The sequence below is a fragment of the Artemia franciscana genome, chromosome 11 (assembly GCF_032884065.1).
Source record: "Artemia franciscana chromosome 11, ASM3288406v1, whole genome shotgun sequence".
NCBI classification, from domain to species: domain Eukaryota; kingdom Metazoa; phylum Arthropoda; class Branchiopoda; order Anostraca; family Artemiidae; genus Artemia; species Artemia franciscana.
In genome coordinates, this window is record NC_088873.1 from 46,601,128 (window position 1) to 46,618,267 (window position 17,140).

At 33.9% G+C, this 17,140-nt stretch overlaps 2 protein-coding genes across 2 annotated transcripts in view; one reads left to right on the forward strand and one right to left on the reverse strand.

The window, feature by feature from the left end:
- LOC136033301 (DNA repair endonuclease XPF-like) overlaps nt 1–17,140 on the forward strand; it is a gene marked incomplete in the record, with an annotated part of 109,126 nt that overhangs the window by 67,006 nt on the left and 24,980 nt on the right.
- On the reverse strand, nt 2,464–8,179 carry LOC136033303 (guanine nucleotide-binding protein G(q) subunit alpha-like). The gene has a single exon (XM_065714074.1). The coding sequence runs from the start codon at nt 7,807–7,809 to the stop codon at nt 6,748–6,750; it is 1,062 nt and encodes a 353-aa protein (XP_065570146.1). The 5' UTR covers nt 7,810–8,179; the 3' UTR covers nt 2,464–6,747.

Here is a 17,140-nt window from a genome sequence, read left to right on the forward strand (position 1 = left end):
TTTGTAGTTTTTGCCTTTTTTTAGTTTTTTCAGTTTTGACGTCACCTAATCCAGTTTTTTCAGGTGACGTCACCTGACACATCCATCCACACATCCATCCATCCATCCATCCACAGACAACTTATTTTTATATATATAGATATATATATATATATATATATATCTTCTATATATATAAAAATAAGTTGTCTGTGGATGGATGGATGGATGTGTCAGGTGACGTCACCTGAAAAAACTGGATCAGGTGACGTCAAAACTGAAAAAACTAAAAAAAGGCAAAAACTACAAAAAAAACTAAAAACTAATAAAAAAAATAAAAAAGCTAAAAAACTAAAAAAAACTATAAAGGTAAAAACCAATAAAAAACTAAAAAAAAAACTGAAAAAACTAAAAAAAGGCAAAAACTACAAAAAAAACTAAAAACTAATAAAAAAAGTAAAAAAGCTAAAAAACTAAAAAAACTAAAAAAAGGTAAAAAACTAAAAAAAATAAAAAATAAAAAAAACTAAAAAAAAGGAAAAAACTGAAAAATAAGCTAAAATAAAGGTAAAAACCAATAAAAAACTAAAAAAAAAAGGAAAAAACTAATAAATGACGACACTCAAAGAGAAAAAAAAGGCAAAAACTACAAAAAAAACTAAAAACTAATAAAAAAATATCTATATATATAAAAATAAGTTGTCTGTGGATGGATGGATGGATGTGTCAGGTGACGTCACCTGAAAAAACTGGATCAGGTGACGTCAAAACTGAAAAAAACTAAAAAAAGGCAAAAACTACAAAAAAAACTAAAAACTAATAAAAAAAATAAAAAAGCTAAAAAACTAAAAAAACTATAAAGGTAAAAACCAATAAAAAACTAAAAAAAAAAACTGAAAAAACTAAAAAAAGGCAAAAACTACAAAAAAACTAAAAACTAATAAAAAAAGTAAAAAAGCTAAAAAACTAAAAAAACTAAAAAAAGGTAAAAAACTAAAAAAAATAAAAAATAAAAAAAACTAAAAAAAAGGAAAAAACTGAAAAATAAGCTAAAATAAAGGTAAAAACCAATAAAAAACTAAAAAAAAAAAGGAAAAAACTAATAAATGACGACACTCAAAGAGAAAAAAAAGGCAAAAACTACAAAAAAAACTAAAAACTAATAAAAAAAATAAAAAAGCTAAAAAACTAAAAAAACTAAAAAAAGGCAAAAACTACAAAAAAAACTAAAAACTAATAAAAAAGCTAAAAAACTAAAAAAACTAAAAAAAAGGCAAAAACTACAAAAAAACTAAAAACTAATAAAAAAAATAAAAAAGCTAAAAAACTAAAAAAAACTAAAAAAACTAAAAAAAGGTAAAAAACTAAAAAAACTAAAAACTAAAAAAAACTAAAAAAGGTAAAAACTAAAAGAACTAAAAAAGAAAAAAATAAATGACGACACTCAAAGAGAAAGCGACCAGGACAAAAGGAATGTTCGATTAGCAATCAACAAAGCACCGGGACACAGGGAGTATAAATGACGACCCGGGGGAAACAGGGGGATATAAATGACGACCGGGACAAAAAAACTAAAAGAAAAAAAAACTAAAAACTAATAAAAAAACTAAAAAATCTAAAAATCTAAATAAGCTAAAAAAGAAAAAAAAAGGAAAAAAATAAAGGAGAAAAACAAAACTAAAAAACGAATGTATATACAGACCGGGACACCGGGATACAAATGACGACCGGGACCCGGGACACAGGGAATATAAATGACGACCGGGACACAGGGACACAACTCCGGTACACCGGGATACAAATGACGACCGGGACACAGGGAATATAAATGACGACCGGGACACAGGGACACAACTACAACGGGGACACCGGGGGAAACAGGGGGATATAAATGACGACCGGGACAAAAAAACTAAAAAGAAAAAAAAACTAAAAACTAATAAAAAAACTAAAAAATCTAAAAATCTAAATAAGCTAAAAAAGAAAAAAAAAGGAAAAAAATAAAGGAGAAAAACAAAACTAAAAAACGAATGTATATACAGACCGGGACACCGGGATACAAATGACGACCGGGACCCGGGACACAGGGAATATAAATGACGACCGGGACACAGGGACACAACTACAACGGGGACACCGGGGGAAACAGGGGGATGTAAATGACGACCGGGACACCGGGACAGGGAATGGTCGATTAGCAATCACCATCAACAAAGCTCAAGGGCAATCATTAGAATCATGAGGTATAGATCTGAATACAGATTGTTTTCCCATGGACCATTATATGTTGCATGTTCAAGAGTCGGTAAACCTGACAATCTATTTATATGCAAAGACAATGGGACAGCAAAGAATGTTGTATATTCGCAAGTTTTACGTAGTTAAAACCATATATATATATCTATCTATATTCACAGGTGGGACATAGGGACACAACTACAATGGCGCGTAACTATTATGGCGCGTAACGACTTACGCGCGCGAAGCGCCCCCACCAACTAGGTGTTGGGGTGGCGCGAAGCGCCACCCCAACAGCTAGTATATATATATATATATATCTATCTATATTCACAGGTGGGACATAGGGACACAACTACAATGGCGCGTAACTATTATGGCGCGTAACGACTTACGCGCGCGGGGGGGCTTGGGGGGTGCGCGAAGCGCCCCCACCAACTAGGTGTTGGGGTGGCGCGAAGCGCCACCCCAACAGCTAGTATATATATATAAATAAGTTGTTTGTGTGGCGACTGACGTCATGTTTGTGTGTCGACTGACGTCATGTTTGTCGACTGACGTCATTATAAGGATTGAGCATTATGCCGTCATGAGGTTGTTTGTCGACTGACGTTATGTTTGTTATGACGTCAAAGGCTTTGTATATGACGTCATTATAAGTATATAAGAAGGCCTTTCAAAGATAAATTTTTAATATAGATCTTAAAATGACAGAAGAACCTACAATGGCAGAAGAAACAGCCGAGGAAGCTCCTTAAAGAGCTAATGCCAAAAGGCTTGCGGCTAATAGAGAAAGTAAGAAAAGAAAGCGTGCCGAGGAATTACAACATCAGCGTGAAAACCGGCTTGCGGCTAATAGAGAAAGTATGAAAAGAAAGCGTGCCGAGGAATCACAGCAACAGCGTGAAAACAGGCTTGCGGCTAATAGAGAAAGTATGAAAAGAAAGTATGCCGAGGAATTACAACATCAAAGAGAAATTTTTAATATAGATCTTAAAATGAAAGAAGAACCTACAATGGCAGAAGAAACAGCCGAGGAAGCTGCTCAAAGAGCTAATGCCAAAAGGCTTGCGGCTAATAGAGAAAGTAAGAAAAGAAAGCGTGCCGAGGAATCACAACAACAGCGTGAAAACAGGCTTGCGGCTAATAGAGAAAGTATGAAAAGAAAGCGTGCTGAGGAATCACAATAACAGCGTGAAAACATGCTTGCGTCTCAAAGAGTAATCACCAAAAGAAAGCGTGCCGAGGAATCACAAGAGCAACCTGAAACAACCTGGAGAGCGAGAGTCAAAACGTATCAAAACTGAAAATGATAGCAATGATGATTGGGTTTGGGATTTTGACTTGGATAAGGTCATCAATGCCTACCAGATTTTAGTTAAAAAAACAAAGGTTCGGTGATATGTATTTCATAGTGACGAAAGACAAGTCGAGGTAAAACAAACCAAACAACTTGAAAGTGATACCGATGATAAAAAAAAACGACGTTGAAAGGACTATCGTTTCCCAGTTGCAACATCTTTTCCACATAAATAATAATTTAGGGCTTCTGTTCAAAACAGCAATCGAACTGATGCCTACTGATACACAACTATCAACGAAGTGACAATCGTTATGGTCGGTGATTTGTATATGACGTCAATGGCTTTGTATATGACGTCATTATAAGTATATAAGAAGGCGTTTCAAAGAGAAGTTTTTATTAAACTCATCGATGCTACGATGCCCTACAATATCCTATCATTTTTTGGGATGGAGCCGACGGTTACCACTTTAATATTAAATTGTTAAATCCAGCCACTAACAAAGAAATGGATAAGAAATGCAGCGCAATGAAATATTATGCCTATAGTTTAATGATTCGTCATTTATTACATTTATATATAATCCATCTTGGGATTAGATACAACAGCTTTACATCCTGGACAATCGCCGGTTCATAGACATGACATTACGGCCCGTGTCTTCCTGCAAAAGTTGCTCTCCTTCATCTCCTACAGAGGTATGGGAGAAATACAAATCGCAAATGGCCGAGAATATACTCCACCGAATACGGCTAGAAGGGTCAGATATGACCTTGGACTTTACAACAGAAATTTATAACTGCACTTTAGTTATGATTGAAGATTTGTGCTTATCTATTGCAAACAAACTTCTCAAGCATTTAGGAATGCCTTTACCTAATCGTACTGCTTCTATTCCTACATGTGTAGAATGGGATCGTGAACAAATTTACAACACAATTGATCTATTGTCGTATGTTACAGACCGGGACACCGGGACACAAGGAATATAAATGACGACCGGGACACTCAAAGAGAAATTACAGACCGGGACACCGGGACACAAATGAGAAGTGGGACACAGGGAATACCAGTGTTTTACCAGTGTTTGCTTTTTAAACAATTTGATTTAAACTTGGCCATGCATGGGCATATTAAATTTTTCCACATAAATGTGACAAGTATGACAACGTCAGTGCAATACACGTAGATACAGAATTATTGCTCACTTATAAAGATAGTATATAGTGCCGTGAGCCTGGTGGCTTCACCGCTGGGCCCTGGTACTCGGCACATGGTAGGTTTCTATGTATGAATTCTTATTTTCACTTGTCTTTTAACTGCATCCTCTTGATGTCGTAACACTATCACACTTGTCTTCTAACCTCGTTTTTCTTTTCTCATCATTATCATTTTTGACTTGTTCAGATTCACGGTGTCGCTTTTTTTTTAACCGGGTGTGTCTTTATTCTTCATTTTTATTTTTGACGTACTCTAATTCTCGTTTTCGCACATCTTCTAATCGCCTGTGTCTTTACTCATCATGTTCATTTCGACTGTTTCAGATTCTCGGTGTAGCTTTTTTTCTAACTACGTGTGTCTGCTCTTCATTCTCGTTTTTGAAACACTCTAATTCTTGTTTTTGCAATTTTCTAACCGCCCAAATCTTTGCTCTTTATTTTCATTTTTGACACGACATGATTCTCGTTTCTGCGCATCTTCTAACCGCCCTTGTCTTTGCACATATCGAAAACAACAATATGTAGGCTACTAAGCTTCAAACCTGTGGTTTTCTTTTTTAAGGTTTTTGAATTGTAGTAATCCCTTGTCAAAATAGAGAATCATCATGTGTAGTAATTGCAAATTTTAGTTTTTCTTTGGCCTTCCTACTGACATTATATAACTTTCATTCAAAAAGATTTTATTTTTTATAGTTTTTGAATTGTTGTAATTCCTTGTTAAAATGTATCAAAATATTTTTACAATTTCCGGTGTTTTCTCAGCGCAATTTAACGTCTTTTCATACAAAGACATTATGTACTATGCTTTAGACTTTTGATTTTCTTTTTTAAGAATTTTGAATTGTTGTAACCCCGTGTCAAAATAGAGAATCATCTGACTCGTTCTAATTCTCGTTTTCGTACATCTTCTAAACGCTCGTTTCTTGGCTCTTCATCTGCATTTTTGACACGTTTTGATAATCGCTGTTACCTATATTCTAACGGCATTTGTCTTTCTTCTTCATTTTGGATTTTGATTATTTCAGACAATTTAGTAATGACCTTTGCTTTAGCTGCCCGTATATGTCTTGTCTCATTTGATGGTCCAGGTTACTGGCTTTCACCTATTGTAAATTTAATATGTTCGGGCCGCTCTCGCGGTCCTATCACATTTGATAGTTCAAGTGGTTCGAAAGAATCATCGTTTGTAATAATTGCAAATTTTCGCTTTTTGGGCCTTCCTACTGACACTATACAACTGATTGCGTTCATTGGTTGCTTTCCACTTAACGAGTTGATTTTATCTAAGAAAGAAGGAAACTAAGTTTAAAATATCCAGGTATTTTTCATGTTTGAATTAAAACATTAAAATTATCTCAGGCACCATAAAATTTTTTTAACTTTATATAACAACTTTAGCGATTCCAAACTGAAATTAAATTTTTTTTTCTACTTTTTTTCTCATGTCTTAAAAGTATAAGTATACGTCCGAGTTCTAAAAACGATTTCTAATAAGCTTCAAACTTTGTTTTTTTTTCAAGGTTTTCGAATTGTTGTAATCTCTTGTCAAAATATATACAAATATTTTTGCACTTGCCAGTTTTCTGCATTGCAATTACTAATTTAATGTAAGTTTTCTGTTCATGAAAATCAATGATTTGTGATAAGAAATCGATTCCTAATCTTTCTGATTTAACAGATAGATCAGATGATTAATTTAACCGTATGAGTTAGGGGGCTCTTCAGTTAGTTGGTTCATAATGTTCATTTGTGGTGCATGTCGCACAAAAAATACAGAAAAATGATCAGTATAGAGGTTACTTTCCAGCCAGGGATTACTAAAAGTTATCCCCGTTGGGCTCTGTTGCACATTATCTAGCTTCATTAATATGATCATTTATTACCAGTTGATAGATTGATTAGATGAAATTGGAGCGGGAGGAGGGGTAATACTATTTAGGGATTTAAACCTAAATTACAGTTCGTATGTATTTTATATGTTTTTTGATAGTATTTTGTCAGTTTCATTATATTAATTTGTATTCTTTCAAATTTAACTTCAATATTATATTTTTCACCGCTTCAAATACATTCCTTATGTTATCTGTATCGGTCGCACAAGTGAAATAATGGTAAATAGTCTTTTTCTGTTTGGTTTTCAAATCAAGAAACATCTTCAGAATGAACTTCTGGACTTGTTCAACATCTTGCTTCGGACCATTATATTCTGGAAAATAATTGATGAAATCCGAAAGCTTGATCTTTTCTTGAAGAAGATCTGTTTTATTTAAAAACAGGATAAAAGAGGAATTTTTGAACCATGGATAATTTATTATTGTTTTGAATAAAGCTAATGATTCCTTCATTCTATTCTCTCTATCGGATTCGAAGAGAACTTGATCATACTCGGAAAGAGATGCTAGGAAAATGACTGAAGTGACGTCCTCAAAACAGTGTAGCCATTTCCGTCGCTCGCCCCTCTGGCCACCGACATCAACTATTCGAAATGTGACTCCTTTTAAATCAAATCGGTATTCATTAATGCCTGTTGTTGGCACTCGGACTCGTAGTATGTCTTGCTCTGTAGGCAAATAGTTTGGATCCGCAATACGATCTAAATGTTTGAGGTAATATTCAGCTGAATCTGTTACCTGGTACTCCCGCCTTCTCTCATAGGCTTTTTTAACTCCAAGGTCATTCCAGAGCTCTTTAATATATTTTACATAGGGACTTTCAAACGTGGTCACTTTTCCACTGTCCACCTCATTCACAGCCCTTGCTTTATCAATACACCCTGATTCTTCATAATCAATTTGGAGGGACTCCATGGCTCTAATTATAGATTGTATCACTTCAAATATGTTTTGAAATACAAGCTTTTTAAAACCACTTCTATCTTCATCTGAATATCCTTTCCCATGGATGATTCTCATCTGTTTGATAAACGTTGACTTACCAGACTCTCCAGTCCCTAATAATACCAATTTTACTTCTTCCCTTTGTTTTTTCTTATCCCTTTTGATTTGCATTTCGATCTCTTGATTAATTCGTTTCTGTTCCTTTGCTTCATCAGATAAACAACAACCCATGAAGATAAAACATAAACCAGAAATCTCTTTTACTTGTAAGCTTATTCACGTAGCGAGTTAATTTTATCTAACAAAAAACAACCTAATTTCAAATTTTCATGTATTTTTCTAGTTTTAATTAAAACATTAAAATTATTGCTCAGACACCGCAAATATTTTTGCAATTTACTTAATAGCTTTAGGGAATCTGAACTTAAAAATTCTTTCAACTTTTTTTATGTCTTAAAAAGACAATGCGTATACTTTTATCAAAAGAAATTTGGTAATGATGTTTTTTTAAAAACGATTTCTACTAAGCTTCAAACTTTTCGTTTTTTTATTGTTGTAATCCCTTGTTAAAATGTATACAAATACTAGCTGTTGGGGTGGCGCTTCGCCCCACCCCAACACCTAGCTGGTGGGGGTGCTTCGCGCCCCCCAAGCCCCCCCCCCCGCGCGTAAGTCGTTACGCGCCATATTAGTTACGCGCCATTGTAGTTGTGTCCCTTTGTCCCACTATGTTTTTAACTACGTAAAACTTGCGAATATACAACATTCTTCGCTGCCCCCATTGTCTGTGCATATAAATAGATTGTCAGGTTTACCGACTCTTGAACATGCAACATATAATTGTCCATGGGAAAAACAATCCGTATTAAGATCTATACCTCATTATTCTAATGATTGCCTTTGAGCTTTGTTGATGGTGATTGCTAATCGAACATTCCCTGTGTCCCCGTCGTCATTTATATATCCCCCCTGTGCCCCCGGCGTTCCCGTTGTAGTTGTGTCCCTGTGTCCCGGTGGTCATTTATATTCCCTGTGTCCCGGTCGTCATTTGTGTCCCAGTGTCCCAGTCTGTAATTTCTCTTTGACTGTCCCGGTCGTCATTTATATTCCCTGTGTCCCGGTCGTCATTTGTATCCCGGTGTCCCGGTCTGTAATTTCTCTTTGAGTGTCCCGGTCGTCATTTATATTCCCTGTGTCCCGGTTGTCATTTTTGTCCCATAACAAACATGACGACAACTAACTTTATGACGACATACAGCTCAATCCTTATAATGACGTCAGTCGACAGACACACAAACAAACAACTTATTTTTTATATATATGGAATTTTTGCAATTACCCACCAAAATTTTGCTATTTTTTTCTCTTTACGCAATTTAATGTCTTTTTGTGCCATTTCTTTTCAAAGATGTTTGATTATTGACGAAAGTTCAATTTATAACAACGATTGCTACTATGGTTCAACCTTTTAGTTTTCGTTTTAAGGTTTTTGACTTGTCTTAATCCCTTGTCAAAATACATACCATGTCCTGTGGTGGCGCAGTGGATTTGACCTTAGCTTGGTAATACGGGACCCAGAGATTGAATCAAGCTGCAGGAATGCACTGCAGGGCCGATGCTGGGACCATAGTAGTCAAGAAGCGTCGTTAATTCTTAAATAAAATATATACCGTTTTTAATATACACCGTTCAAAATATATCGTTTTTATGGTTTTTGACTTGTCTTAATCCCTTGTCAAAATATATACAAATATTTTTCCAGTGCCAGTTTTTTGCTCTTTAAGCAATTTAATGTAAACTTCTCCATGCATGAAAATCTTCAATTTTTCCACACAAGTGTGACACCGTCATCGCAATACTGATGTATGTAAAAATGACGTCACTCACATAAATTTTGTTTTTTTCCCAAAATTAAGGCTCTTAACGAATTCTCACAAACTCCTGACCTATCTAGAGCGTTTTTTAGGCCAGAATATCCTAGGATGCCAATTTTCCCGAAGAAATATGGAGCCGTTTTCGAGAAAAAATACATACACACATACATTTACAATTATGTCCCGACACGCGGCAGGCTTCTATATATGGATTCTCACTGTCGCTTGTCTTCTAACCAGAGATAATTTTAGCTTTTTCTTGGTGTCATGACGTCACCTTTTCTTGATGTCATAACGTAACCACAGGGTCGTTACAACCACCCTGGGAAAAAACGAATTTTTCCTTAAAGTCCTGACCTATTTAGATTGTTCTTGTGACATGAAATGTCAATGATGTTAATATATATTATAATTATTGATCGTAAAATTAATTTAAAAAAGAAAAATATGATTCTATCAATAAGACGTTTCGTTGGCAGTTGTCGGGGCTTCCTTTCGCCCTTCATTACATGTTCGTTGTTCATTATCGGGGGAGGGGTAGTAAAACTTTTAAGCTACGTTGTCTTTTAATACGAGAAAATGTCAGGTATAACATACCATGATTAAAAGAGAGAACTAAGGTCCACACTAGCAAATTCAAAAAGTTGGCCTTGCGACTTATGTATAGACATAGCAAATGCGGCTCAAAGTAGAAATTATATGAAATTCTGTTGTAAAGAAAGCACGCTATGGTGAGGTAACCTGTGGTGGTAACCTTTTGCTCGTTGTTACAGATCTTTAACTAACGAAAGAGTTATGGTGCATGAAGAGTAAGAATAGCGTATTCCTGCTATTGAAGTGTGCATAATTGATTTTGCTTTTTTGATTATTTTTTTTTTAAACGAGATTGAATCTCTTCCAAAAAGGGTCCTTATTAACCTTAACTCTATTGACCTTAAAACTAATCAATCATTTTATGCAAGCATTTGGAATTATTACAATTATCTCAATATTTGTTTTGACTTACTTGACTTAAAGCTCCTGCTGGTGGTCCAGCGTAGAGAGAGATAAAATGATTGAATTTTTCAATGGACTCTTGGAACGGTCCATTCCAAATATTTGTGTTAAGAGGAGTTCTTTTTCACCAACATAATAAAATAGGAAATTGAACAAAACAGCAAAAAAAAAAAAAAATTAAAGCGCTTAATAACCCCTGATGAAAAAACTGGGCGAAAAAGATATCCAGGAAATGTATCTGACCAGAGTAAAAAAAAAAACAAAAAAAAAAAAAAAAAAAACCAAGGGACTCTACGGAATCACACGATTCATTATTATCACCCCATCTGGCCAGAACAACCGATCAGTAACTTATAATTACCGAATTGAGGCAAGTTTCTCCACTACATAATTTATAATATATATATATATATATATATATATATATATATATATATATATATATATATATATATATATATATATATATATATATGTATATATATATATATATATATATATATATATATATATATATATATATATATATATATATATATATATATATATATATATATATATACACTCATAAACTAGATTTTTCAAAAAAGTAAACCAATCCAAGGGTGGCAAACCTCTTTTGACAACAATTTAACATATAAATTATCCAGCTATACGATCGGGTCGAGAACTTCGTAATTTTGTTTCAGTGCGGTGTTATGGGACCATATCAGAAATCTCAGATATATATATATATATATATATATATATATATATATATATATATATATATATATATATATATATATATATATATATATATATATATATATATATATATATATATATATATATATATATATATATATATATATATATATATATATATATATATATATATATATATATATATATATATATATATATATATATATATATATATATATATATATATATATATATATATATATATGTATATATATATATATATGTTCACTGACGCAAGTATTCTGACTGTATTCAATTTTGTTTATCAATTTATCTTTCAAACAGTTCGTGATAACGAACTGTAGTAAGGAGCGATCCGGCTCAATAGTAACCAAAACTCTAAAAAATTGAATTTTGATATCAATAGCTACATCAAAAGAATCGCATTTTAATGCTGATTTTAAATATATAAGTTTCATCAAGTTTAGTTACCCATCAAAAGTTACGAGCCTGAGAAAATTTGCCTTATTTTAGGAAATAGGGGGAAACAACCCCTAAAAGTCGTAGAATCTTAACGAAAATGACACCATCAGATTCAGCGTATAAGAGAACCCTACTGTAGAGGTTTCAAGCTCCTATCTACAAAAATGTGGAATTATGTATTTTTTGCCAGAAGACAAATCACGGGTGCTTGTTTATTTGTTTGTTTTTTTGTTTTTTTTTCCCAGGGGTCATCGTATCGACCAAGTGGTCCTAGATTTTCGCAAAAGGGCTCATTCTAACGGAAATGAAAAGTTCTAGTGCCCTTTTTAAGTGACCAAAAAATTGGAGGGCATCTAGGCCCCATCCCACGCTTAATTTTTTCCCAAAGTCAACGGATCAAAATTTTGAGATACCCATTTTGTTCAGCATAGTCGAAAACCATAATAACTATGTCTTTGGGGATGACTTACTTCCCCACAATCCCTGGGAGGGGGGCTGCAAGTTACAAACTTTGACCAGTGTTTACATATAGTAATGGTTATTGGGAAGTGTACAGACGTTTTCAGGGGGATTTTATTTTGTTTGGGGGTGTGGCTGAGGGGAGGGGCCTATCTTGGAGGATCTTTCCTTGGAGGAATCTGTCATGGGGGAAGAAAAATTCAATGAAAAGGGTGCAGGATTTTCTAGCATTACTATAAGAAAACAATGAAAAATAAACATGAAAAGTTTTTCTTCAAATGAAAGGAAGCAGTAGCATTGAAACTTAAAACGAACAGAGATTATTACGCATATGAGGGGTTCTAAAAAAACTTTAGCATAAACAGCGAGGTATTTAGGAGGAGATAAATACCTCGCTCTTTATGCTAAATTATTTTTAGTAATTTCAACTATTTATTCTACGGCCTTTCTGATGCAGGGGTCATTCTTAAAGAATTGGGACAAAACTTAAGATTTAGTGTAAAGAGCGAGGTATTAACGAGGGTACAAACCCCCTCGTATACATAATAAAAATATAAGATTATGAAAGTTTGTTACGCAAGTTAATTCTTAAGTTACATATATTTTTTTACTAATAAAAGCGTTCGTTAAAAATTAAAAGTTCTAGTGTTCTTTTTAAGTAACCAAAAAATTGGAGGGCAACTAGGCCTCCTTCTCCACCCCTTATTTCTCAAAATCGTCTGATCAAAATTAAGAGAAAGCCATTTAGCCAAAAAAAGAATTAATATACAAATTTCATTTTAATAGTTTATGTGAGGAGAGCCAAAACCAAACATGCATTAATTCAAAAACTTTCAGAAATTAAATAAAAAAAAAACTAATTTTTTTAGCTGAAAGTAAGGAATGACATTAAAACTTAAAACGAACAGAAATTACTCCGTATATAAACGGGTTGTCCCCTCCGCAATCCCTCGCTCTTTACGCTAAAGTTTGACTCTTTGCCACAATTCTACTTTTTAAAACAATTAAAAGCTTTAGCGTAAAGAGCGAGGGATTGCGGAGGGGACAACCCGTTTTATATACGGAGTAATTTCTGTTCGTTTTAAGTTTTAATGTCGCTCCTTACTTTTACCTTACTTACGTCTATTGAATTATTCAGATCAGGTCATATCGGATTAGTCTTGTCTTGCTTGTTGATCTAGGTACTTCATTTGTCCTCTAGGTAGTATAATTACTCTCTTTACTTACTTTACTTACTCCAGTCATTATGAAACTACTTAAAACACCTTTAGTAAATAGACTAATTACACTGGGTATTTTATACTCAACTATATTTCTAATTTCGTATGCATCGTAGATATAGAAACGATACATTCACCCTTGGGGGGGGGGAGGGGGAATGATTAAATTTGTTCTCTTGAAATTAAATCATAAATATGATGTCAATCATTTGACTTTTTCTTGTCAACCATTTGTTTCTTGTGTAATTTTGCCTGTGTCATAGACACTAAAAACGATGCAACCGCTAATGAGGCAAATATGTTGTATGTATGCGTTTCGAGTGTATTCATAAATGTGACGTCGCTTACATGAATATTTTTTTTCCAAAATTGAGGCTTTTGATGAACTTTCTTAAACTTCTGACCTATAGATCGTTTTTTTAGGCCAGAAAATCCAGGGATACCAATTTTTTCGAAAAAATATGGAGCCATTTTTGATAAAAATAAATAAATACATAAAAAATACACAATTATTTCGTGGTTCAACCTGCCTAAGACCACAAGCAGGCGTGCCTTGTTTACCTCTCATTCCAGGTAATCTAATGGTTTTATGTCAATTTTAAATTCTTGGTCAACTTGCCGGAGCCTCTAGGCCGGCGTGACTGGCTAAAAAATAACAAACAAATATTGGTCCAATAAGAGAGGCACACTTACTCCCGCCGTTTGTCCGTGCCATTTAACCAAACACTTGGAAAACTATAGATTCTATCACTTTCTTAGCTCTATTACTATATACCTTGGTTCTAATGCCCTAGGAATAACGCACGGACGGGTAATAGATAGACATATCCATTAACAAATGGACTAACACCATTTACATACAATCATAATAGGAAGGGGGGGATTAATGCCACTCCATTTGTTGCTAGGGCGCGCAGCGCTGCAATATATATATATATATATATATATATATATATATATATATATATATATATATATATATATATATATATATATATATATATATCAAACAGTTCGTGGTAACGAACTGTAGTAAGGAGCGACCCGGCTCAATAGAAACCAAAACTCTAAAAATGGAATTTTGATACCAATAGCTACATCAAAAGAATCGCATTTTAATGCTGATTTTAAATATGTAAGTTTCAAAAACGCATCAAAAGTTACGAACCTGAGAAAATTTGCGTTATTTTAGAAAATAGGGGGAAACACCCCCTAAAAGTCATAGAATCTTAACGAAAATAACACCATCAGATTCAGCGTATCAGAGAACCCTACTGTAGAAGTTTCAAGCTCCTATCTACAAAAATGTGGAATTTTGTATTTTTTGCCAGAAGGCAGATCACGGATGCGTGTTTATTGGTTTGTTTGTTTTTTGTTTTTTTTTTTGTTTTTTTTTCTCAGGGGTGATCGTATCGACCCAGTTGTCCTAGAATGTTGTGAGAGGGCTCATTCTAACGGAAATGAAAAGTTCTAGTGCCCTTTTTAAGTGACCAAAAAAATTGGAGGGCACCTAGGCCCCCTCCCACGCTAATTATTTTCCCAAAGTCAACGGATCAAAATTCTGAGATAGCCATTTTATTCAGCGTAGTCGAAAAACTTTATAACTATGTCTTTGGAGACGACTTACTCCTCCAAAGTCCCCGTGGGAGGGGCTACAAGTTACAAACTTTGACCAGTGCTTACATATAGTAATGGTTATTGGGAAGTGTACAGGCGTTTTCAGGAGGATTTTTTGGTTGGGGGGAGGGGTTGAGAAGAGGGGGATATACTGGGGGAACTTTCCATCAAGGAAGATTTGGTGTAAAGAGAGAGGTACTGACGAGGGGGCGAACCCTCTCATATGTGTAATAAAAACATGAGAATAAAAAATTCTTTACGTAAGCTAATTTATAAGTTACGTATATCTTTTACTAATAAAAAGATTCGTAAAAAATTAAAAGTTCTAGTTGCCTTTTTAATTAACCAAAAAATTGGAGGGCAACTAGGCTTCCTCCCTGCTCTTTTTTTCTCAAAATCATTCGATCAAAATTATGAGAAAACCATTTAGCCAAAAAAAAATATGCAAATTCCTCTGCGGAGAGCCAAAATCAAAACATGTATTGATTCAAAAACGTTCAGAAATTAAATAAAAAAAAACAAGTTTTTTCAACTGAAAGTAAGGAGCGACATTAAAACTTAAAACGAACAGAAATTACTTCGTATATGAAAGGGGCTGCTTCCTCATCAACGCCCCGCTCTTTACGCTAAAGTTTTTTACTGTTTTAAAAAGAAGAGCTGAGAGAAAGAGTCAAACTTTAGCGTAAAGAGCGGGGCGTTGATGAGGAAGCAGCCCCTTTCATATACGAAGTAATTTCTATTCGTTTTAAGTTTTAATGTTGCTCCTTACTTTCAGTTGAAAAAACTTTTTTTTTATTTAAATAAACTAAAATGTAAAAACTGGGAATTGCATAAATATTTCGAAATATTTTGACAATAGATTAAAGTAATTCGAAAACCTTAAAACGGATACTTAAAATTCGAGGTTCATTATAAATTGTTGAGCTTTAGCAAGCTTGGCACGTGAAGAAGAATTTTTAGTATAGATTTTAAATTGACAGAAGAAACAGCCGAGGAAGCTGCTCAAATAGTTAATTCAAAGAGAAATTTTAGTATAAATCCTACAATGGCAGAAGAAACAGCCGAGGAATATGCTCAAAGGGTTAATGCCAAAAGGCTTGCGGCTAAAGACCGCGCAGTTAGATGAAAATCCACCTGGACAGCGAGAGTCAAAACGTATCAAAACTGAAAATGATAGCGATGATGATTGGGTTTGGGATTTTGACTTGGATAAGGTCACCAATGCCTACCAGATTTTAGTTAAAAAAAAACAAAGGTTCAGCGATATGTATTTCATAGTGACGCTGAAAAATAAAGAAGAAAAAGAAACCTGAAAAAAGAAAAATGGTAAAAAACTAAAAAAAACTAAAAAGAAAAAACTAAAAAAAACCTAAAAAAGAAAAAAAAGAAAAAACCTAAAAAGAAAAAACTTAAAAAAAATAAAAAAGGTAAAAAACTAAAAAGAAAAAAAAACAAAAAAAGCTAAAAAACTAAAAAAAGAAAAACTAAAAAAACTGGGAATTGCACAAATATTTCAATATATTTTGTCAATAGATTAAAGTAATTCGAAAACCTTAAAACAGATACCCAAAGTTTTGATGTTTATTATAAATTGTTGGAGATTTAGCATGCTTGGCACGTAAAGATTTTTCCAAGTGTCAATGTTAGAATGAACATTGACAAATTGAAGAAAACAAATCAATAAAAAGAAGAAACAAAAAAAAGAAAAACTAAAAAAGAAACAAACTAAGAAAAGAAAAAACTAAAAAAGAAACTGTATCTATATATATAAAAATAAGTTGTATATATGCATGTTTGTTTGTTTGTGGGTTTGCATTTGACGTCATTATAAGTACATAAGGCTTTGTATATGACGTCATTATAAGATGACACTACAGACCGGGACACCGGGACACAAATGACGACCGGGACACAGGGAATATAAATGAAGACCGGGACACTCAAAGAGAAATTACAGACCGGGACACCGGGACACAAATGGCGACCGGGACAGAGGGAATATAAATGACGACCTGGATACTCAAAGAGAAATTACAGACTGGGATACCGGGACACAAATGACGACCGGGACACAGGGAATATAAATGACGACCAGTACACAGGGACCCAACTGCAACGGGGACGCCGGGGGCACAGGGGGATATATAAATGACGACGGGGACACAGGGAATGTTCGATTAGCAATCACCATCAACAAAACTCAAGGGCAATCGTTAGAAAAATGCG